At 39.2% G+C, this 20,273-nt stretch overlaps 1 protein-coding gene across 3 annotated transcripts in view; it reads left to right on the top strand.

Annotated features, from left to right (window-relative positions):
* Nucleotides 1–305: 305 nt before the first annotated feature.
* The window catches only part of C1H16orf96 (chromosome 1 C16orf96 homolog), a 75,622-nt gene continuing 55,654 nt past the window's right edge, over nt 306–20,273 (top strand). For all 3 annotated transcript variants that reach the window (XM_072607423.1, XM_072607432.1, XM_072607441.1), the window contains exons 1-3: nt 306–360; nt 8,730–10,546; nt 19,475–19,579. In XM_072607423.1, coding sequence (XP_072463524.1) covers nt 8,927–10,546; nt 19,475–19,579 — 1,725 coding nt within the window. In that variant the 5' untranslated portion in view covers nt 306–360; nt 8,730–8,926. The remainder of the gene's footprint in view (nt 361–8,729; nt 10,547–19,474; nt 19,580–20,273) is intronic.

A 20,273-nucleotide genomic window follows, 5' to 3' on the forward strand; every position in this document is an offset into this window, starting at 1 on the left:
CATTCTACTTGCATCCTTTTGTCTTTCTTAAGTGCCTGGGATTTTTATTTTGTCAATAAAATTTTCTAGTTATATTTCAGTAGCATGGAGCAGTATCTCCGTTCCTTGAGATCCGAAATCATTAACTCAGCTCATTCCTGCCACCACTAAGGCTTCCCAAGTTTTCCATGTCTGCAAGAGACACGTCTCTGTATTCCAGATGCAGTGACATAGTTCCAGACAAGGAACTTCTTGCTGAGGTGATGTCCTTTTGACATCACTCATATGAACCTCTGACCTCACAAAAGCTTGCCCAGAGAGAAAGACTCTGTTAGTTCAGCTTCAAGAGAGTTCCTGTCATCAAATTCAGATTCAGATATGGTCAGTATAAATATTTTTTTCATTTTTATATGAACTTAACAATTAACAAACATTTAAATATACAAAGAACAAAAAAGATTGCCTAAGAAATTGAATTTCTAAGTCCGTCTTTTTTAATGTAGTCAATTTGACAAAAGTAATATAAAAATTATCCCATTTTGCTGTTTCCTTCTGAAGTTTTTCTTCAGCATATTTTAAAAATGTTTGGTCTTTCTTCCTTCATCTGCTTCTTTCTCTTTCTTTCCTTCCTTCACTGTTCCTTTCCTTCTTTCTTCTCTTCCTTCCTTCATTTCATTTTTGCTACTTTTCTAATACCTTCTACCCACCCACTCCCATTAAAAGCCCTTATGACAAACAAATCTTAGTCAGACACTAAGTAAAGGCAGCTCTCACTTGAAGGAGAAATTTCATGTTTTTCAAGAGCCACTTAAACACTTCAGTTTCTATGTAATTATATATATAAAACTGAAAAGTATTTCTCAAAAATTATTTTATTCTTTCCTTCCCAATGCTTCCCTCCCATTGAACAATAAAAAAACCAAATTCTTGTAACAAATAGACATAGTCCAGTAAAACAAATCCCCACATTGGCCTTGTCCAAAAGTATATGTCTCATTATGCATTTTAAGTATCACTAAGGAGGAAGTGATTAATTTTCAGTCCTTTTGACTCATGTTTTAAGATTCCATTAGTCAGAATTCTAAGGTCTTTCAAAATTCTTATTATCTATATTGTCCCCTTTATAAATTGTTCTAATTCTGATCACTTCACTTTATATCAGTTCTTAGAGGTCTTCCAAGTTTCCTCTGAAACTGTTCATTTTGTCATTTCTTAAGGAGTAATCCCTTACATTGCCATACCACCATTTGTTTAGCCATTCTCCAATAAGTGGGAAGCCCCAAGAGCTGCTATAAATGTTTTTGTACATATGGATTCTTTCCCTTTTCTTTGATTCTTTTAAGGTGTAAGCTTAAGAACTGTATAGTTGAGCCAAATGTTCAGCTTAATAACTCCTTGATCACGTTACAAATTACTTTCCAGAATGACTGGACCAATTCTCGGCTCCACCAACAGTGCATTGATGTGGTGCCTGTTTCTCTTTCAGTATTTGTCATTTTATGCTTTTGTCATATTTATCAGTCTGATGGGCATGAGTTGCTCTAATTTGCATGTCTCTAATTATTGATTTGGAGAATTTTTCTGTATGGTTATTGGTACCTTGTATACCTTCCTTTGAAAACTGCCTTTTCATCTCCTTTGATTATTGATCTATTTGAGAATAATTCAGTCATAATTTTGAATCAAATAAGAGAAGTGGGAAGAGAAATGAGAGTGATGCAAGAAAATCATGATAAGTGAGTCAACAGGTTGCTAAAGGAGACCCAAAAATATGCTGAAGAAAACAACACCTTTAAAAATAGACTAACCCAAATGGCAAAAGAGGTCTAAGAAGCCAGTGGGGATAAGAATGCTTTAAAAAGCAGAATTAGCCAAATGGAAAATGAGGTTCAAAAGCTCACTGAAGAAAATAGTTCTTTAAAAATTAGAATGGAAAGGGGATGCCCATCAACTGGGAATGGCTGAATAAATTATGGTATATGAATGTAATGGAGTACTATTGTGCTATAAGAAATGATGAACAAGAAGACTTCAGAGAGGCCTGGAAGGACTTAGGTGAACTGATGCTGAGTGAAAGGAGCAGAACCAGGAGAACTTTGTACACAGCAACAACCACAGTGTGCGAGGATTTTTTCTGGTAGACTTAAAGCTTCATTGCAATACAAGGACTTAAAAATTCTCAGTGGTCTTTTAAGGTAAAATTCCTTCCTCATCCAGAGGTAAAACTATGGAATTCAATCACAGATTATAGAAGATCATTTTCTTTTGTATTACATTTTGGTTTGTTATATGATTTCTTCTATACAACATGACTATGATGAAAATGTATTTAATAGAAATGTACATATATAACCTATGATGAAAATGTATTTAATAGAAATGTATGTGTAGAACCTATATAAAATTGTATGCCATCTTGAGGAGGGAAGGGGGAGGGAGGGAAAGAAAAATCTAGGTTGTATGGTAGTGATTGTGGAACACTGAAAGCAAATAAATAAATTAGAATGGAGCAGATGGAAACTATGAGAAACCAAGAAATTGTAAAACAAAACCAAAAGAATGAAAAAATAGAAGACAATGTGAAATATCTCATTGAAAAAACAACTGACCTGGAAAATAGATCCCAGAGAGATCATTTAAAAATTATTGGCCTACCTGAAAACCATGATCAAAAAAAGAACCTAGACATCATCTTTCATGAAATTATCAAGGAAAACTGCCCTGATATTCTAGAACCAGAGGGTAAAATAGAAATGGAAAGAATTTACTAGTCACCTCCTGAAAGAGATCCCAAATGGAAAACTCCTAGGAATATTGTAGCCAAATTCCAGAGTTCCCAGGTCAAGGAGAAAATATTCTAAAGAGCCAGAAAGAAACAATTCAAGTATTGTAGAAATACAATCAGGATAACACAGAATTTAGCAGCTTCTACACTAAAGGATTGGAGGGCTTGAAATATGGTATTCCAGAGGTCAAAGGAGATAGGATTAAAACCAAGAATCACTTACCCAGCAAAGCGGAGTATCATACTTCAGGGGAAAAAATGGAATTTTCAATGAAATAGAGGGCTTCCAAGCATTCTTGTTGAAAAGACCAGAGCTGAATAGAAAATTTGACTTTCAAATACAAGGATCAAGAGAAATGTGGAAAGGTAAACAGGAAAGAGAAGCCTTAAGAAAGTCATTAAACTATTAATATTCCTATGTGGAAGGAAGTTATTTGTAACTCATGAGACCTTTTCCAGTATTAGGGTAGTTAGAGGGTGTATATATATACATATATATATATATATATATATATGTATGTATGTATCTATGTATGTATATGTATGTATGTGTATATGTATGTATGTATGTATACACGTAGGTGTGTATGGGTGTGTATGTATATGTATATTACATATTTGTAGTTATGTATATATACATGTATGTGTGTATGTGTATATGTGTATATATATGTGTACACATATATATATACACACACACACATAGAGAGCACAGGGTGAGCTGAATATGAAGGGAGAATACCTAAAAAATAAAATTTACTGTTGAATGGAATGTATTAGGAGAAAGAGAATGGGAGAAGCAAAACATAGCAAATCATCTCACAAAACAAGGCAAGAAAGAGCTTTTATAATCGAGGGGAAGAGGAGGAGATGAAAGGGAGTAAGTGAGCCTTACTCTCATGAGATTTGGCTTAAGGAGGGAATAACACACACTCAATTGAGTATGGAAACCTATTTTACCCTGCAGGAAGGCAAGGGGGAAGTGGATAGGAGAGGGAAGATAATAGAAGGGACAGCAAATTGGGGAAAGGGATAATCAGAACAAACACTATTGTGGGAGGACAGGTCAAGGGAGAGAATGGAATAAATGAAGGGCAGGATAGAACAGAGGGAAATGTGGTTAGTCTTTTACAATATAACTATTATGGAAGTGCTTTGCATTGTTACACATGTATGACCTATACTGAATTGCTTATTTTCTGAATGAGGGTGGGTGAGGAGGGAGGGAGAGAACTCAAAGCTTTAAGAATGAAAGTTAATAATTGTTTTAGCATGCAACTGGAAATTAAGCTATACAAGCAATGGAATATAGAAATCTATTTTGCCCTATAGGAAAATAGAGGGGAAGAGGAATGGAAGAAGGGTGGGTAATAGAAGGGAGGACAGACTGGAGGATGGGGTGCATGCTGTCCTGGGGTGGGAGGTGGGGAAAGATGGGGAGGAAATTTTGAATTCAAATTCTTGTGGAAGTGAATATTAAGAACTGAAAAATAAAAAATTGTATAAAAAATAAAATAAAGTATGTGCTTAATAAATTCTGATTACTTGATTGAGCCTTCCCTTTAAGGCAGGGGTTCTTAAGTTTTTTTGTGTGTCACAGACCTCTTTGATAGTCTGGTGAAGCCTATTGACCTCTTAGAATATTAATTTTAAATCCATAAAATAAAATACATAGGATTTTAAAAGAAACCAATTACATACATTGAAATATGGTTATCAAAATATTTTTAAAAGTTCTTGACATCAGATTAAGAACCCATGCCCTAGAGAGTTGGATTCTTATCTAAAGCTAAGACTTCTTGTTATATGGCTTTTTGTTTATCTCCTACTCTAATGCTATATATTTTCCTTATCAGTTTGATGGAATTTTTCTTTCAACATTGATTTAAAAGTTTGAGAGAGGCATATCTTCTTCATAATCATCGACATTTCCAACATTCCCTAGTTTCTGAAACTATCTAGAAGAAATGGGCCACTGTTCTATTTTTAAATCTTTGGCACTTTACACATCATTGAAATACAACAGTAGACTATATTATAGTGTCTTTAGTCTATAATGGTCACTGCTTCTCAAAAAAAATGTAGTTTTTGAATATTTAGCATTGCTTCTTTCTATCTATAGAATCTATATGCTGATGCAGCATCTAATTTTTGTCTCCAGATTAATACCTGTAATTATATAGGCCTGTTACTTAGGTTTAATCAGAGTTGACAAAATTTGTTATAGATAATCTGTACTATCTTTTGTGAAACATATTCTGGATTATAATGTTCATAATTAGATTTAAAATTAGTCACTGAAATTAGAAGTAATAAAATGAAGTCATGTGACAATAATATTAATTCAAGTGCTACTTCTCATCTCAAGAAAGCTGTTCCTAAGTTTCTAATAATCTGCCTTTACAGTTTCTAGAACACTTTACCAAAAAATGTCAGTTCAGTCATTATGTCCTAAAACACAGACCATTACATCCTGAAACTTTTCTTTAAAATCAATAACGAAGCAGTGTTTTAAACTGTGAAATAAAGAAAAAGGTAACTATGGTTATCTTCCTTCTAGTCTCCAGGTATCCTATATGTACCTTTTTATTTGCATATTGTCTCTTCTACTACTATAGCCTTTCTTTGACTCCTCAGCAGTTAGCACAGTACCTGACACACTGTAAGCTCATTGATTGTTTCGATCAGTCAGCAGTCAATAAGCATTTATTGTCATTATCCTAGTGTTTTTGCATTTGTTCTTCTGTAGCATAAATTGTGACTTGTCTCTCAAGGAAAATGAAATTGGAAGTAAATCCAGAACATTTTCTCTGTCTTACTTTGGTGTTCAGACTCACCTCTCCCTATCCACCCTACAGATTATTGTATGAACACACGTAAGAAATAAATCGGGGTTAGGCAGCTGAGATATTTTGTGAATGTATAAGGCAGCGTGACCTAGTAGATAGAGAGTTGTGCTTGGAATCAGGAAGACCTGTGTTCTCGTGTTGTCAGCCTACGTGTCACATGCCACCTATATGACACTATGTAGGTGATTCAGTCTTTCTAAAGATTATCAAAGATAAATCCACTAAGGCTATAAATTACAGATCAAGGGCCACTGTATACCAGTAGAAGGAGTTTACTCTCTGGAAATTCTTTATGCCAGTGGTCTTCAAAATGTGGTTTGAGCCTGATCCCAAAGTAAATGGGATGATGGATCACAGACCATCCTCTCCACAATAACGAATTATGAGCTTTGTCTCCAACACAATACCACCTATCCTTATCCTCTTATCCTCCATCCCTCTGCTGTATAAACTCCTAGAGTTCCTACTTCTAACCCTGTTAGGGTAGTTGTAACCTAATAAGTTATAACCTAATAAGAAACCACTCACCCAAAGCAGTGACAACTCTGGTGTCATTTGAAAAATACATGTTCCTACCTCCTATTTCGAAGGTCACCTGGGGCTGTGACAGGCATCTCTTGGAGGGCATGTTCTGTGCACCATGGAATGACTTAGAAGTAAGAATCCTCTCCTCCCTTTTCCTATGGGGTGGGACAGGAGTCACACACAGGATGAAGAGGCATGGATGGGTTATCAGCTTTATAACAGATCTCATTATCGTTGCATTATCTCATACTGCCCCCCATAAGCCCTTCTTCTAAACTTCCCCATTATTTTTGTGGACACTTCTGCTGACCCAGGTTCCCCACTTGGGGTCATCTTCCACATCTCCCCACATCTCCTCCTTACCTCACAGATCTAATCAGTCACCAAATCTATCTCCACAACACCTCTTCTGTCTGTCTCCTTACTGCTCTCACAGTAACCAACCTAGTTCAGGCTCTTACCACCTTTAAACTGAGCTATTCCTAATTGGTCTCCCTACTTCAAGGCTTTCTCCACTCCAAAGTGGAGAACCTTCACCTAGCTGCCAAAGATTTGCCTAAAGCCCAAGTCGGAGCCAGAAGTGGGTGTGCTGGGGCCAACTGTTAAATTTTCACTACGTGTGCCAGAAATTGGCAATGCTATAAATCAGGGCTTGATTTATTGTTTGGTTGATTGTAAACTTAAGAAAGTCATGGAGAAATAATGCAACTTAAATTTAAAAGGATATATTAAGAGAACTGGTTGTTAAACATTTGCCAGCATACCAACGAGTTACTCTTTTACTCGACAAATGGCAGTGGTTTCCTATTAACTCTAAGATTAAATATTATTTGAATTTTATCTTATCCTCTAAAAATTTCTCCTTTTTATGTTTGTTTTATAATGTTTGTTATTGTGTATACATTTATAATGGTAATTGCATTGTGTACATTTATAATGTAGATATAATGTACATCATATACAGAATAAAGATTGTATATAATTTATAAATAAGTTTATATGCCTATTGGGGTAGTATGCTCAAATTTTTTTTTTTACTTATTGGGATACATGACCAAAAAATTTGGGAGACAGCTGTATATTAAGAAAATCTGGGGAAAAAATTTTTTTAAATATGGTCCAAAACCCCAAAATATATGCTATCATGGGTTTGTACCAATACGGAGGAGAAGTCACACTCTTCTAATCTAAAAGTGAGAGCTCTGTGCCATTAAATAATATGTTTAAGAAGCAGCTAGGTGGTGCAGTCGAGAAAACACCGGCCCTGGAATCAGGAGGACCTGAGCTCAAATCCGGCCTCAGATGCTTACTAACTGTTTAATCCTGGGCAAGTCACTTAACCCCAATTGCCTCCAAAATAACAATAATAATTATATGTTTAGTTCTCCTCCCCTAGAGCAAATAGACTTGTCATCATCATAGATAAAATTTATATACTTTAAAGTTTACAAAGACCTTTAGAAATATGTCATTTGATCTTCACAACATCCCTAGGAAGGAGGGAGAGAGGTGCTATTATTATCCTCACTTGCAGATGAGGAAACTGAGGCACTTGTCCAGGGTCACACAGCTAGCAAGTGTCTGAGGCTGGGTTTGAGCTCACCTTCCTGACTCCATCTCCAAGTGTCTGCTGGACTGCCTAGCTCCTTTTTTGTATCCTTCTCATGCCCCAAGATGGGCAGCTACCAACCATGAGGAATAACTAATGATGGATATACCTGGGCACTCACAAAGTGAATTAAAAGATGGCCCTACTCTTCAACAATAGCAAAGCTGACAAGCATTTATTGAATCAACAAGCATTTTTAGGCACTTGCTATGGACATAATACTGTGTACTGTGGGTCCAATACTGCTTTTAAAGTAGAAAATGTGTTCTGTCAATGGTCAGTTATTCAAGAGAAGAGTCAAAAAAAAAAAAAGGAAGTTAGGGAATGGGAAAAAGACTTTTTAAAAATCACTTCAGCTCTTAAACAAGTGCATCATCCTCTGAACAGTGAGGAGGAAGTTCAGTTTTAGGAATATGTGTGTGTGTGTGTGTGTGTGTGTGTGTGTGTGTGTGTGTGTGTACACATAATACACATATATTTTTGAGAGAGTATGTATATACATATATATTACGTATGTGTGTATGAAATGTCATAATTTTGTTTCCTTCTGAATCTCTCAGTACTCCTCAGATAGGAATCTGTTATTGAATTGATAGGTTCCCTAGAAATCTTACTTGGGTTATCAGGTTATTTTCCCTTCATCTACTTTCCCATAAATCCAGGCTTTCCTTGTTCTAAGATATACTTTCTTGCAGCCATTCTAGAACTCTCTGCTCCATTCTCTGTGTCACTATCACCTTCATATAGCGTACTTAGAATCATAGAATATTAGGGTTAAAAAGGCACTAAGAATGTCTCTAATCCTACCTTAACATTTGGGAAATGAACAATTTGAGGCCCCTGTGGATTCAATGAGTTTCCCAAGGTCACTCACAGAGTTGACAGCAGAGTCAGGAAGAAGATTGAGGCTTCCTGATTCCCAATCCAGTGCTCCTAATTGGCATGCAGCCTGTAAAGGATTCCTGGGCTTTCTGTCTTGTAGACTTCTGAATGTTCCTTGGTATCCTAGCAACATGCAGAAACTTCCTCTCAGCAGTGGATATGGCTCACTAACCCTGGAAGCCTCAGAGGGAGGGTACGTTGCCTCGGCTTTATGAGACGACTAGAATAGGTGAGAGTTAGCAGACTCCCACTGTGGATGCCCAGATCATTTAGAGTAAGAAGCTCCCTTCAAACAGAATGAGCTTTACCATTAAATTCAAGGACCTCCTGAACCTTGCCATAGGTACCCCAGAACGAGGGGTGGTGAATTTCAATGCCCTGCACATCTTGCTGCATAGCATCATAGAATGTCTCAACCTGGAAGAGGAGACAAAAGTTCTTCCAGGAAGTGAGAAGGACTATCTTCTACCTAGCCCTTTCCAGATTATATCTGAGATGACTGGGGAGAAGCCTTGGGAAGAGACTTGGGAGAAGCCTGGGGAGAAATTTGGAGAGAAGCCTGGGGAGAAGCTTGGGAAAAAGCCTGGGGAGAAGTCTGGGGAAAAGCCTGGAGAGAAGCCTGGGGAGAAGTTTGGGGAAAAGCCTAGAGAGAAACCTGGGGAGAAGTTTGGGGAGAAGCCTGGGGAGAAGGTTGGGAAAAAGCCTGGGGAGAAGTTTGGGGAGAAACCTGGGGAGAAGCTTGGGGAAAAACCTGGGGAGAAGCCTGGAGAGAAACCTGGGGGAAAACCTGGGGAGAAGTTTGGGGAGAAGCCTGGGGAGAAATTTGGAGAGAAGCCTGGGGAGAAGCCTGGGAAAAAGCCTGGGGAGAAGCCTGGGGTAAAGCCTGGGGAGAAGCCTAGGGAAAAGTCTGGGGAGAAGTTTGGGGAGAAGCCTGGGGAGAAGCTTGGGGAGAAGCCTGGAGAGAAACCTGGGGAGAAGTTTGGGGAGAAGCCTGGAGAGAAGTTTGGGGAGAAGTCTGGACAGAAGTCTGGGGAGAAACCTGGGGAGAAGCCTGGAGAGAAGTTTGGGGAGAAGTCTGGAGAGAAGTTTAGAGAGAAGTCTGGGGAGAAACCTGGGGAGAAGCCTGGAGAGAAGTTTGGGGAGAAGTCTGGGGAGAAGTTTGGGGAGAAACCTGGGGAGAAGCCTGGAGAGAAATCTGGGGAGAAGTTTGGGGAGAAACCTGGGGAGGAGTCTGGAGAGCAATCTGGGGAGAAGTTTGGGGAAAAACCTGGGGAGAAGCCTGGAGAGCAATCTGGGGAGAAGTTTGAGGAAAAACCTGGGGAGAAGCCTGGAGAGAAATCTGGGGAGAATTTTGGGGAAAAACCTGGGGAGAAGCCTGGAGAGAAATCTGGGGAGAAGTTTGGGGAAAAACCTGGAGAGAAACCTGGGGAGAAGTTTGGGGAAAAGCCTGGGGAGAAGCCTGGAGAGAAACCTGGGGAGAAGTTTGGGGAGAAGCCTGGGGAGAAGTTTGGAGAGAAACCTGGGGAGAAGCCTGGAGAGAAACCTGGGGAGAAACCTGGGGAGAAGCCTGGAGAGAAACCTGGGGAGAAGTTTAGGGAGAAGCCTGGGGAGAAGCCTGGGGAGAAGTCTGGGGAGAAGTTTGGAAAAAAGCATGGGGAGAAGTTTGGGGAGAAACCTGGGGAGAAGTCAGAGGAGAGTGAAGAGGACATATTATCCAGTACACCACCCGAAAGGATTATGGACGCCTTTGACCAGCGGCTCTCTGTAGTGGAAAGCCAGATAGCCTTTCTGGAGGCATTGCCTTCTACCGAGCAGCTGCTGGAAAGCAGTCAGCCCTTCAAAAAACCAGCCCAAGATATGTGGCAGATGTTGAAGCTCAAAAAAAAAGTAGAAGGGAATGAAGAAGGAATGACAAAGGTAAGAACATCTCTCCACTGAAAGTTTCCTCTCTCTCCTTTCTCCCCTTAGTACAATCAGTTCAAGACAAAAGTATCAATCATCTCCTGGGTGGCACAATTGGGTATAGTGTTGGAATTGAAGACCTGAGCTCCAATCTGGCCTGAGGCATTTATCAGCTCTGTGACCTATGTGACACTTAACCTCTGCAGCCTCAGTTTCCTCAACTGTAAAATGAGAAAAATAATTGGATCTAACTCACGGGGTTATTGTGAGAATTAAATGGAATAGCATCTATGAGTGCTTAATAAGCCTGTAAGCACCATATATATGCTGCCAATGACTCTGTGCAAGGCGCTGAGTGTATAGAAATGAGCCATAGTGCTTACTGTCACAGGGCTTACAACCTGGTAGGAAGGATAAAATAGTATACAAGTACATGCATATATGTATATGTATGTATGTATGTATGTGTATGTATGTTTATACATAGACATACATATAGACATACACATGCATGCATACACACACATATATAGTATAAGGAAGGATAAAATAGTATACAGGTAACTATGGATTGAGTAGAGTGTGAAAGATGCAAGGGAAAAGTTCAGGCAAGTGCTATTAAAAATTTGAGAAGGGAGAAATCCCTTTCAGTCAGGGGCATCGGAGAAGGTTTTTTAGAACTGGCAACTGAATGCACCCTTGGAAAGAAGCAGAGGAAATGTAAGCAGGCAAAGATGGGGATGGGAAATCCACTCTAGGCATGGGGGATTGCATTGATTTGGGAGAGGGTAGAACTTGAAGAAACAATGACTTGCTAATCAGTTTCAGTTGGGTTGAAACGGAGGGGGCACGAAGAATTGTGAGAGAGGCTAGCATGGTAGGTTGTGGTCCTTTTACACAGAGCCCTAAGCACCAGGTTGTGGAGTCTGTATTTTATCTGATAGGTATTGAAATCTCGAAAATTTTTCAGCAAGTCAGTGGCTGTGGTCAGTTATGCTGTAGGTCAGTGCTGTCAAACTCAAATAGAAATAAGAGCTACTAATTCATATATAAGATTCCTGTGGGCCACACACTGATTTAGTTTTAAAATGTAATATTATCTATGTTTTATTATATTTTTATTTAATTTGTTAAATATTCTCCAATTACATTTTAAAATATCTGGTCTGGGCCATACTGGATAGTGTTGTGGGTTGCAAATTGGACACTCTGCAGTAGCCCAATTACCCTGACTTAAGCAGGCAAAGAGGGATCTGACCAAGGAGAAAAGGGAGACTATTACCATCCTCTAGAAAAGAGGTAAGGAGTCCTCACTGGCTCCTGTCACATGATGCTAACTTGAGCCAGCTAATGAGTGTTTCTCAAATAACCCTGTTTTCTGAAATTTGCTGTTTATCAACTGACTTGCAGTCAGTACTGCCAAGCACTGTGCTAAGCACTAGAGATCAAAGAAAACTGCTCTCTCAAGAGACCCATGATCTAGATGACGGACACGATATGCAAACAGTTATGTGCAAGCAAATTATATACAGGATAAATAGGAAATAATCAACAGAGGGAAGGCACTAGAATTAAGAGAGATTGGTAAAGCTTCCTATAGAAGGAAAGGTTTTATCTGGGACTTGAAGGAAGGTGAGGGAAGCCAGGAGGTAGAGAGGAGAGGAGAGGACGTTCCTTGACAAACTCATCCTCCATTTCAATTCAAGTCAACAAGTATTTATTGAGCATCTTATGTGTGTAGAAATATATGGCCTATGTGATCTCTGTTTTCTAGGAAATTGTTATTATTAATTTATTATTTGCAAACACAAAGAATCAGAGAAGTATATAAGAATTAATACCAGCCTTGGAGTCAGAAGACCTGGTTTAAGTACTGACTCTGTCACTTAGCCCCTCAGTGCCCCCAGGCAATTCTTGGAGAATCTAAATCACACACAGTGGCTAAGCTTTATCAGAAGAAGGAGTTTCCACACTAGAAGTTTCTCACAATAATGAAATCATAGATCTAAACAACAACAAAAAATTGTTTATAATTAATATACTATACTATAATGTAATAATTAAAATATAATTGTATATAATTAAGTACTAAGTTGGATATGACCAACTGTCAAAATGGTATGATAGAGATAATATAGAAGTCATGAAGACACAACTAGTATCTATTATACACACTATCTACAGTTAAAAAAAGTTAATAGAAGAGATAGGACTTGAGTCGGAAAGGACCTCAGAGTTCACCAAGTCCAACCTCCTCATTTTACTGAGGAATCTGAGACCCAAGGAAGCTAAGGAATTTGCCCAGGAATCTGAGCCTGGGTCATCGAATTCTGAATCAATCCAACACTCCTTCCATTGGGACAAAACTGAGACCAATGAAATCATCAGTGCAGAACTGCAGAATTTCAGAGTTGGAGGAAACCTCAATGGCCATCAGTCTGAACCGTACCCAAAAGGAATTTCCACCATAGCCTACATGACAAATAGTCATCCATCTTCTGCTTGAAGACCTCTAAGGTGGAAGAAACCTGCTATTTCTCAAGGCAGTCCATTCCACTTTTGAACAACTTTAATTGTCAGGAAGCTTTTCTTGATATCAAGCCTGTACTTCCTTCTTTGCCACTCCCACCCATTTTTCCTGGTTCTGCCTCTCTGTGGACAAATAAAACAAAGCTAATTCCTCCACCACATGATCATTTCACATACTTGAAGACAGCTAGCACATTCTACCTTGCTTCACTCCTTCAGTCTTCTCCAGACTAAACATCTCCTGTTCTTTCAGCTAATCCTCATATGTCACGGTCAAAATTTACTGATCAAACTTTATTTTCCTTTAGGCAGAACATCCACATATCTTGGGGTTTATTGCTAGATTTCTTTTATAAGGACCATGCCTTAAACCCCAAATCTCTCTGGCTCTAACTTATTGGCCAATAATAGGTCCCATTCCATTACTGTCTGGGTTCAGCTGGTTCAGAGAGAATGTGAATTAGGAATTGTTTCTGTTTTGCCTAGAAACCCTAAGAGTCTTCCCCTCTCAGACTGATTATTTTTTTTTGACTAGGTGAAAGAGGCCATTCTTTGCTTCATTTCTTACCTAGTCTTAATTACTGAATGGGTGTTACCTCAGTCAAACTAAGACCTGGGAAAGACCTTAGCTTCTTAAAAGACCAAGGTCCCCCACTGCATCCTGGGCCATCTTCAGTTGTCCTGATCAGTATCTTGCCACTGGGTCCAGATGGCTTCGGAGGAGAAAGTGAGGTTGGTGACTTTGCACAACCCTGCCTCACTTAAATCCACTTCACTTGCAAATCATGGCGTCACCTTCCTGATATTATGATTCCCTTTGAGAACAAAGGACAAATAACAGAAAAAGCAACCGCAGATTAGCAATTGTAGTTCTGATTAATTTAGGGATTTTTGTCAATCAGGGTGTACTCAACAGCTTTTCTGTATGTCATCAAAGACCATAAGGACAGCCATTTCTCTAGAGAGAAGACAACATTAACTCAGATACCTAGATATATGCCTCGCTGTACTAAACATTTTGGAGTATGTATAAAATAGTATAACATTTATTTTATTCAGAAGAAACTTATGATGTTATTGAGGAGGCATTATTTGGTTAAAAAATAAAATAAGTGGTGTAAGAAGCAAGTACTATAGAAAGTGAGAGTATCCTAAATACTTTCTCTTAGATGTAACCCTGTGGGTCTTACTACAGAAATAGAGTATCAAAAATTGCTTACCCTGAGGACAGAGAAACACCTGGAAGTTGGTATGATTATGGTTCATCTTTGAGAGGATCTCCACAGATCACAGCATGTTCCTGAGACAATGAAAGGATTGAGCCTACTAGAGTAGAGGGTTTGTGCTGGGGACTAGAAGATATTGTGACTCCATAAGTGAGAAAGTTGAGGGAACTATGTTATGATGGCCTCTGAAAGTCAGTCAGAAGAGCTTGAGCTTGATGTGACTCCAGAAAGCACACTTGCCATACATCTTGAAATGGGCAACACTTGGCTGGATAGCATGTAAATATGCCTATGAGTAAGCTGAGGCCATCAGTATCCTTAAGCTCCTGGTCCCCTTCTTCCCCTGCCTTCCTAAGAAAGATTGTAACTTGCCATGGTTGATTAGGTGAGACATAGGTAGACCATTTTCCCAATGGCAACTCAAACAGAAAAACAAAACAACTCAGGAAAAAGTCAAGTGGACAAGCTTGGACATGGCTGCATAGCTTTCAAGAGAGCCATTAGTCAAGAAGAGAAATGCTTTATTGTTAATGAATGTTGCCCCTGTAAGTACTTTGGTTCGTTTTGAAGAATGTTGTCATGGTTGCTAGATTCCAAGTTTGGTCAACAAGGTTGGTTAGATGTATGTGCCTCCTACCCAATGAGAAGGGTGCTAACTCTGTGAATGAACATATTTTCACAGAATCACAGAATTTTAGAATTGGAAGGCATGTCAGCAACCATTCAGTCCAACTGAGAACTTAAAAAGAATCCCTCCTACAACTTATACAAGTGATCATTCAGCCTCTGCTTTGACATTACCGCTAAGGGAGAATCCAGTATCTCCTGAAGCAGCAACCCATACACTCAAAAATTTGGACAGCTGTAATTATTGGGATGCTTTGACTGATATTAAGCCTAAATCTGTCTCTCTCATTTCTCTCCATTGCTCCTAGTTGTACCTTCTGGGAAAAGTCTAATCCCATCTCTCTGGGAGTGGGGAGAGAAAAGGATTACTGGGGAAGTTTTGGTGATATAAAAACAAAGGATAACAATGAAAATTTATTTTAAAAAAAAAAGAAAGAAAAAGTCTAATCTTTCCAGCCCTTTACAGTGAAGATATTCATTGTGTGCCCCGTAGGTCTTTTCTTCTGGTTTAAACATCTTGAATTCCTTCCTGTGTCATAAACCTAAGGCCTTTCACCATCTTGAGTGTCTTCTTCTGGTGTACTTCCTAAAAAGTGGCACCCGTAACTGAACACAATACTTCAGGTACAGTTTGACTAGAGCAAAATATAGTAGAATTATTAGCACCTGCATGCCCTGACTTTTTTAGCGCAGCCTAAGATCACAAAAGATTTTCTTGGCTGCCGTACCACATTGTTGACACCTATTGAGCCTGTAATCTACTAAAGCCTCCAATATCTTTCAGACAAACTATTTTTTAACATGCCTCCCCCAGGCTGTACTTGTGAAGGTGATGTTTAGAACTCAAATCTGAGACCTTCTATTTATCCCCATTGAATCTCAAATTATTTGATTTAGCTTTAGCTCAATGTTCTAACCTATCAAAGCCATTTTGAATACAGATTGTTCCTCCAGTGTTAGTTATTCCGTTCAGCCTACATATTTCACTAGCATGCCTTCTTCCATGTCATTGATTTAAAACATTAAACAACATGAGGTCAAACATAGATTCCTGGGACACTGCAGTAGAGATCTCCCAGTAAGCTGACATGGAACCATCAAGGATTACCCTTTGATATACACCATTCAACCATTCAAGCCTTTCAGTACCCAAAGATGTATGTAGCACACCTGTGATAGGTTATTAACACATCAAAGGTGAGCTAGGAACTTTCTTGTTCTCTATTTTATGATGCTCTCCTGTTCTTTTCTGTGAGTATCAATGTTCTATTAATCACTTTCATTCTGAATTTGCCTAAAAGTAACATAATCTTTCTTTTCCATGAGAATAACATGAAATACTTTATCAAATACTTAGTTAAAATCTAGAATATATCTTCCCCTATCCAATAGTTAAGTAATCCTGTCAAAAGAAGAAAAAACATTAGTATGGCATGTCTCATTCTTGACAAAGATCTAATGGCCTTTTGTGGTGACTGCTTCCTTTTCTGGGTATTCAAGATGCATCCCTTTTGTAATATTTTTAAATTTTGTCAAGTGAAACTCCCTGGCCTATAGCTTGCAGAATTTATTCTCTTTCCCTTTTGGAAAATCAAATCAATGGCCCTGTTCCTGTCCCGTGGTGCATCACCCATTCTCCATGATTTTTCAAAGATCATTGATGGTGGTTCTGCCTATTCTTTCAGCACTCAAGGATATAACGATGCATCTGGGACAGATGACTTTCTGGCTTTCTCCTTATTCAGATATTAGTACCCTAGGAGTCATTTTTGTTCTCTTCCATCCAAAGATGATTTTCTTTAGCAGAGAAAACAGAAGTGAGCTAAGATAAGACATAAACTCTCTGGGCTATCATTTAGCATCCCCCCGTCTACTTCTAGCAATCCTGTGGCTTCTGTGTTCATCCTTTCCCCCATATCACTTTTAAAAAAAGCCCAAACCTCTCTTTTTTTTGTCCTGAGATTTAGCTCTTACTAAGATTTCATGCCTCTGGCACTGTTCTTACCATATCATGCCATGCTTTTATATTCATCCTCTATCACCTGCTCTTGCTTTCATCTTTAGTACCTATCTTTAAAAATCTGAGTTGGTTGTTAAGTTCCATATGCATCCTCATGAATCTCTTAGACAATTTTCCTTTTCTTCCACATAGGAGTTGTCAGTCAACAAATATTTATTAGCCAACAGTATTTATTAAGCCTTTAGTCTGTGCCAGGCACTGTGCTAGCTGTAGGGGAATTCTTTGCCATTGGCATCTTTAGAATTTCCTTTTTGATACCTTTTAAAATAATTTGAGTTACCCTGGCATGTCATAGTATCAGACCCAATAATCACTACAGATCCCTTTTACAAGGTCTCCATTGTTAATGTTTTGTAAGGGATTGTGACTGGTAGGGAGAGAAGGTTGAGGCCCAGCTCCCAGGTGTTACAATGCTCACCCTCTCATTCTTCCTCTGACCTGCCTTTCAGCATTGTTGAGGCCCAAGACACTCTTCAGAAAGAGAACTGCAAGTCTGGACACGTATAGATTCTAGCTACCCCAGAAGTGGCAACTGTGTGTTACAGAAGAAATCTTCCTTAGGTAGTCAGCTCCAGGGCCCCTCTCTACCACAAAGCATACATGGTATGTAGATCCACAAAGCCTACATGGGAGCCTGGTTATCCAAGTAGTCCTGGAGAGTGTTATGGGAGACCCAGAGGGCCACTCTTTGCTATTGATACATTTTTGTTTGTTTATGGAATAAAATATTAGGAGAGATTCTTTTCTTTTGGTTTCATCTAGTTGACTGTTTACTACACGGGTGCCTAACCTTTTTTGTAAAGGACAACTGGTTTTTCTTTTCCTTCATTAATAATACTAGCTAGCACTTATATATCACTTCGAGGTTTACAAAACACTTTACATATCTTACTCCCTTTGATTCTCACCACAATCTTGGGAGGTAGGTGCTATTATTATCATCATTCCCATTTTTTCAATGAGGAAACTGAGGCAAACAGAGGTTACGTGACTTGCCCAGTAAATGTCTGAGGTGGAATTTGAACTCAATCCTGACCCCAAGTCCAGCACTCCATCTTATGCACTACCTCACTGCCTCTTCTTATGATCCTTTGGAGTTAGAAAGGGAGTTCATGCTGAATGGCCTTGAATAAATTTGGGGAGCAGATGTTGTTACTTGCTTTTGGACTCTGCCCACTAGTAATCCTAATAAATCTGGGGTGAAGGAGTATGGCAGGCAAGCAGATAAGGCTTCGAAATCATCTGGTCTACTGATTGGGGATCAAACTTAACTTTCCAGGAAACCATATTTTCCCCATCCTACACCAGACCAATCAGTCTTGATTTACCTATCATGCCACCTATGAGATACAGAAATAACAATAACAGTAAGTAACTCTTAGTTTAAATTTTGCAGTGTACATGTTACATACCTAATCTCACAACTCTGTGAAGTAGATGTCAGTCAGTATTATCCCTATCTTACATCTGACTCATGATTCAGAGCCTATTTGCATAAGACTGCTTTCATTGATAGAGATTTGTCACTCTATGCTCTGCACCTGAGTGATGGGCAGAGTTGGCAGGAGTTTGAAAGAGAAGAGAGTTCTTGGGCTTCTGGAATCCAGATTTGAGAGAGAAGACACATGGCTCCAGATGCTCCTTTGGTCTCTGAAGAGAGGAGGACTTTGGGGAGAAGCTGACATGTAGAGGGGCTGACACCTCAATCATGTCTCTATCTCCAGCTTACTACACTAGATTCTTTGAGTTGTCTCCCCTTGGGTAGGATCTGAGACTCTTTCTCTCTCTTGGTTGAGCAGACGTATCTTGCTCCCAATGGAAGAGCTAATTCATTCTACTGTCTGGTACAATTCTCATTGGTATATCTGATTTTTGTTTGCTATCAGCTTGGATAAATGGTTTTATTTGCTGTTTTCTATACGTGTTCTTCATGGAACCAGCATTTGATGGAAAGGGAGTTAAACCTTAGATATATAGATTGAGCCATTCTTTCCTTCTTAAGGCATATAAACTAGGAGCCCAGCTTGAGCCTAAAAATTATCTCCCCTAGAATAACAATATTGAGGGCAGCAGATAACTATATTTACTCTTTGAAGTGAAAAGAACATAGAGGTTAGTCTCTGTCTCCAAACTCCTGCTTCCTCTCCTGTCAGGAATCATTTTGTCCTGGACAAGGGTGGGTGGAGGAGATTCTAGAGATCTTGTCAGAGCCATGTCTGACATCACCCATGCATACATGTGTGCAAAAACATGGCACACCCCACCTCTTATACACAGATAAAGAAGTGGAGCCTGAGAGGGATTAAGAAACTTATTCATGAGCTACTAAGTGACTGAGCTAAAAATTGGCTTCAGTTATCTATCCACCGGTGACCCCCTGGGCATCCATTTCAGGATGAACCCTAATAGCTTTGAAGCAGTCAGATCACTTACCTGTACTCTTTCCTCAACAAGCATTTTCCTCCTCATCTGGCCTCCTCCCCTATCTCCCATATCAAATGGACCCTCTCCCCTATTTTTTCCTTTTATCACCTACTCTAGGCCATGCAGACACTACAGGACCTACTCAGCACTATTTATGGCCTCCAGTCAGAGACAGATTCCTTCAGGACGGAAATGGAACAACTGAAGAAAAAGGTTGACAAGGTAAAAATCTCCCTGGTGTCTTCTGTCCCAACTAAAAGATACCTCTTACCTCTTGTAGTAGGACTTCAGGTGTGAGGGGAGTTCCTGTCTGGGAACCTCTCTGTCCTTAAATGATAATAGAGTACTTAGTGAAGAAGAAAAGGGGCCTGGAGTCTTGTTCTCTGCCATTAGCCTTTGCCAGAAAGCAAGAGTCCTGTCAGGATGGATCCAGTACAGGTGAGTTTATACTAATAATAGTAATAGCTAGTACTGTTATAGAATTGTAAGGTTTCCAAAGCACTCTATGCTACCTCATAATAACCCTGGAAGGTAAGTGCATTATTATCCCCATTTTAGTGATGAGGAAATTGAGGCAGAGAGAAGGTAAGTGACTCACTTGGGATCATGAAGCTAGAAAGTATCTAATACAAGAATTGAGCTCAGATCTTCCTGACTCCAAGTTCAACACAAAGCAGAGGGAGGAGAATTTCCTTTTGACCCCATTACCTGGCCATTTTCCCTACTGAACACTGGTGCTCTTAGCCATTGTTTCTATTTAACCATTCCATATGATAGTGCAGGGCCATCTCCAGTCATCCTGATCTATATCTGGCCACTGGATCCAGATGACTCTGAGAACAAAGTGAGGCTTGCACAGACCTCCCTCACTTAAATCCAACTCAGTTGCAAATTATGGCATCACCTCCCTGATATC

This window comes from Notamacropus eugenii, chromosome 1, assembly GCF_028372415.1.
Source record: "Notamacropus eugenii isolate mMacEug1 chromosome 1, mMacEug1.pri_v2, whole genome shotgun sequence".
NCBI lineage: Eukaryota > Metazoa > Chordata > Mammalia > Diprotodontia > Macropodidae > Notamacropus > Notamacropus eugenii.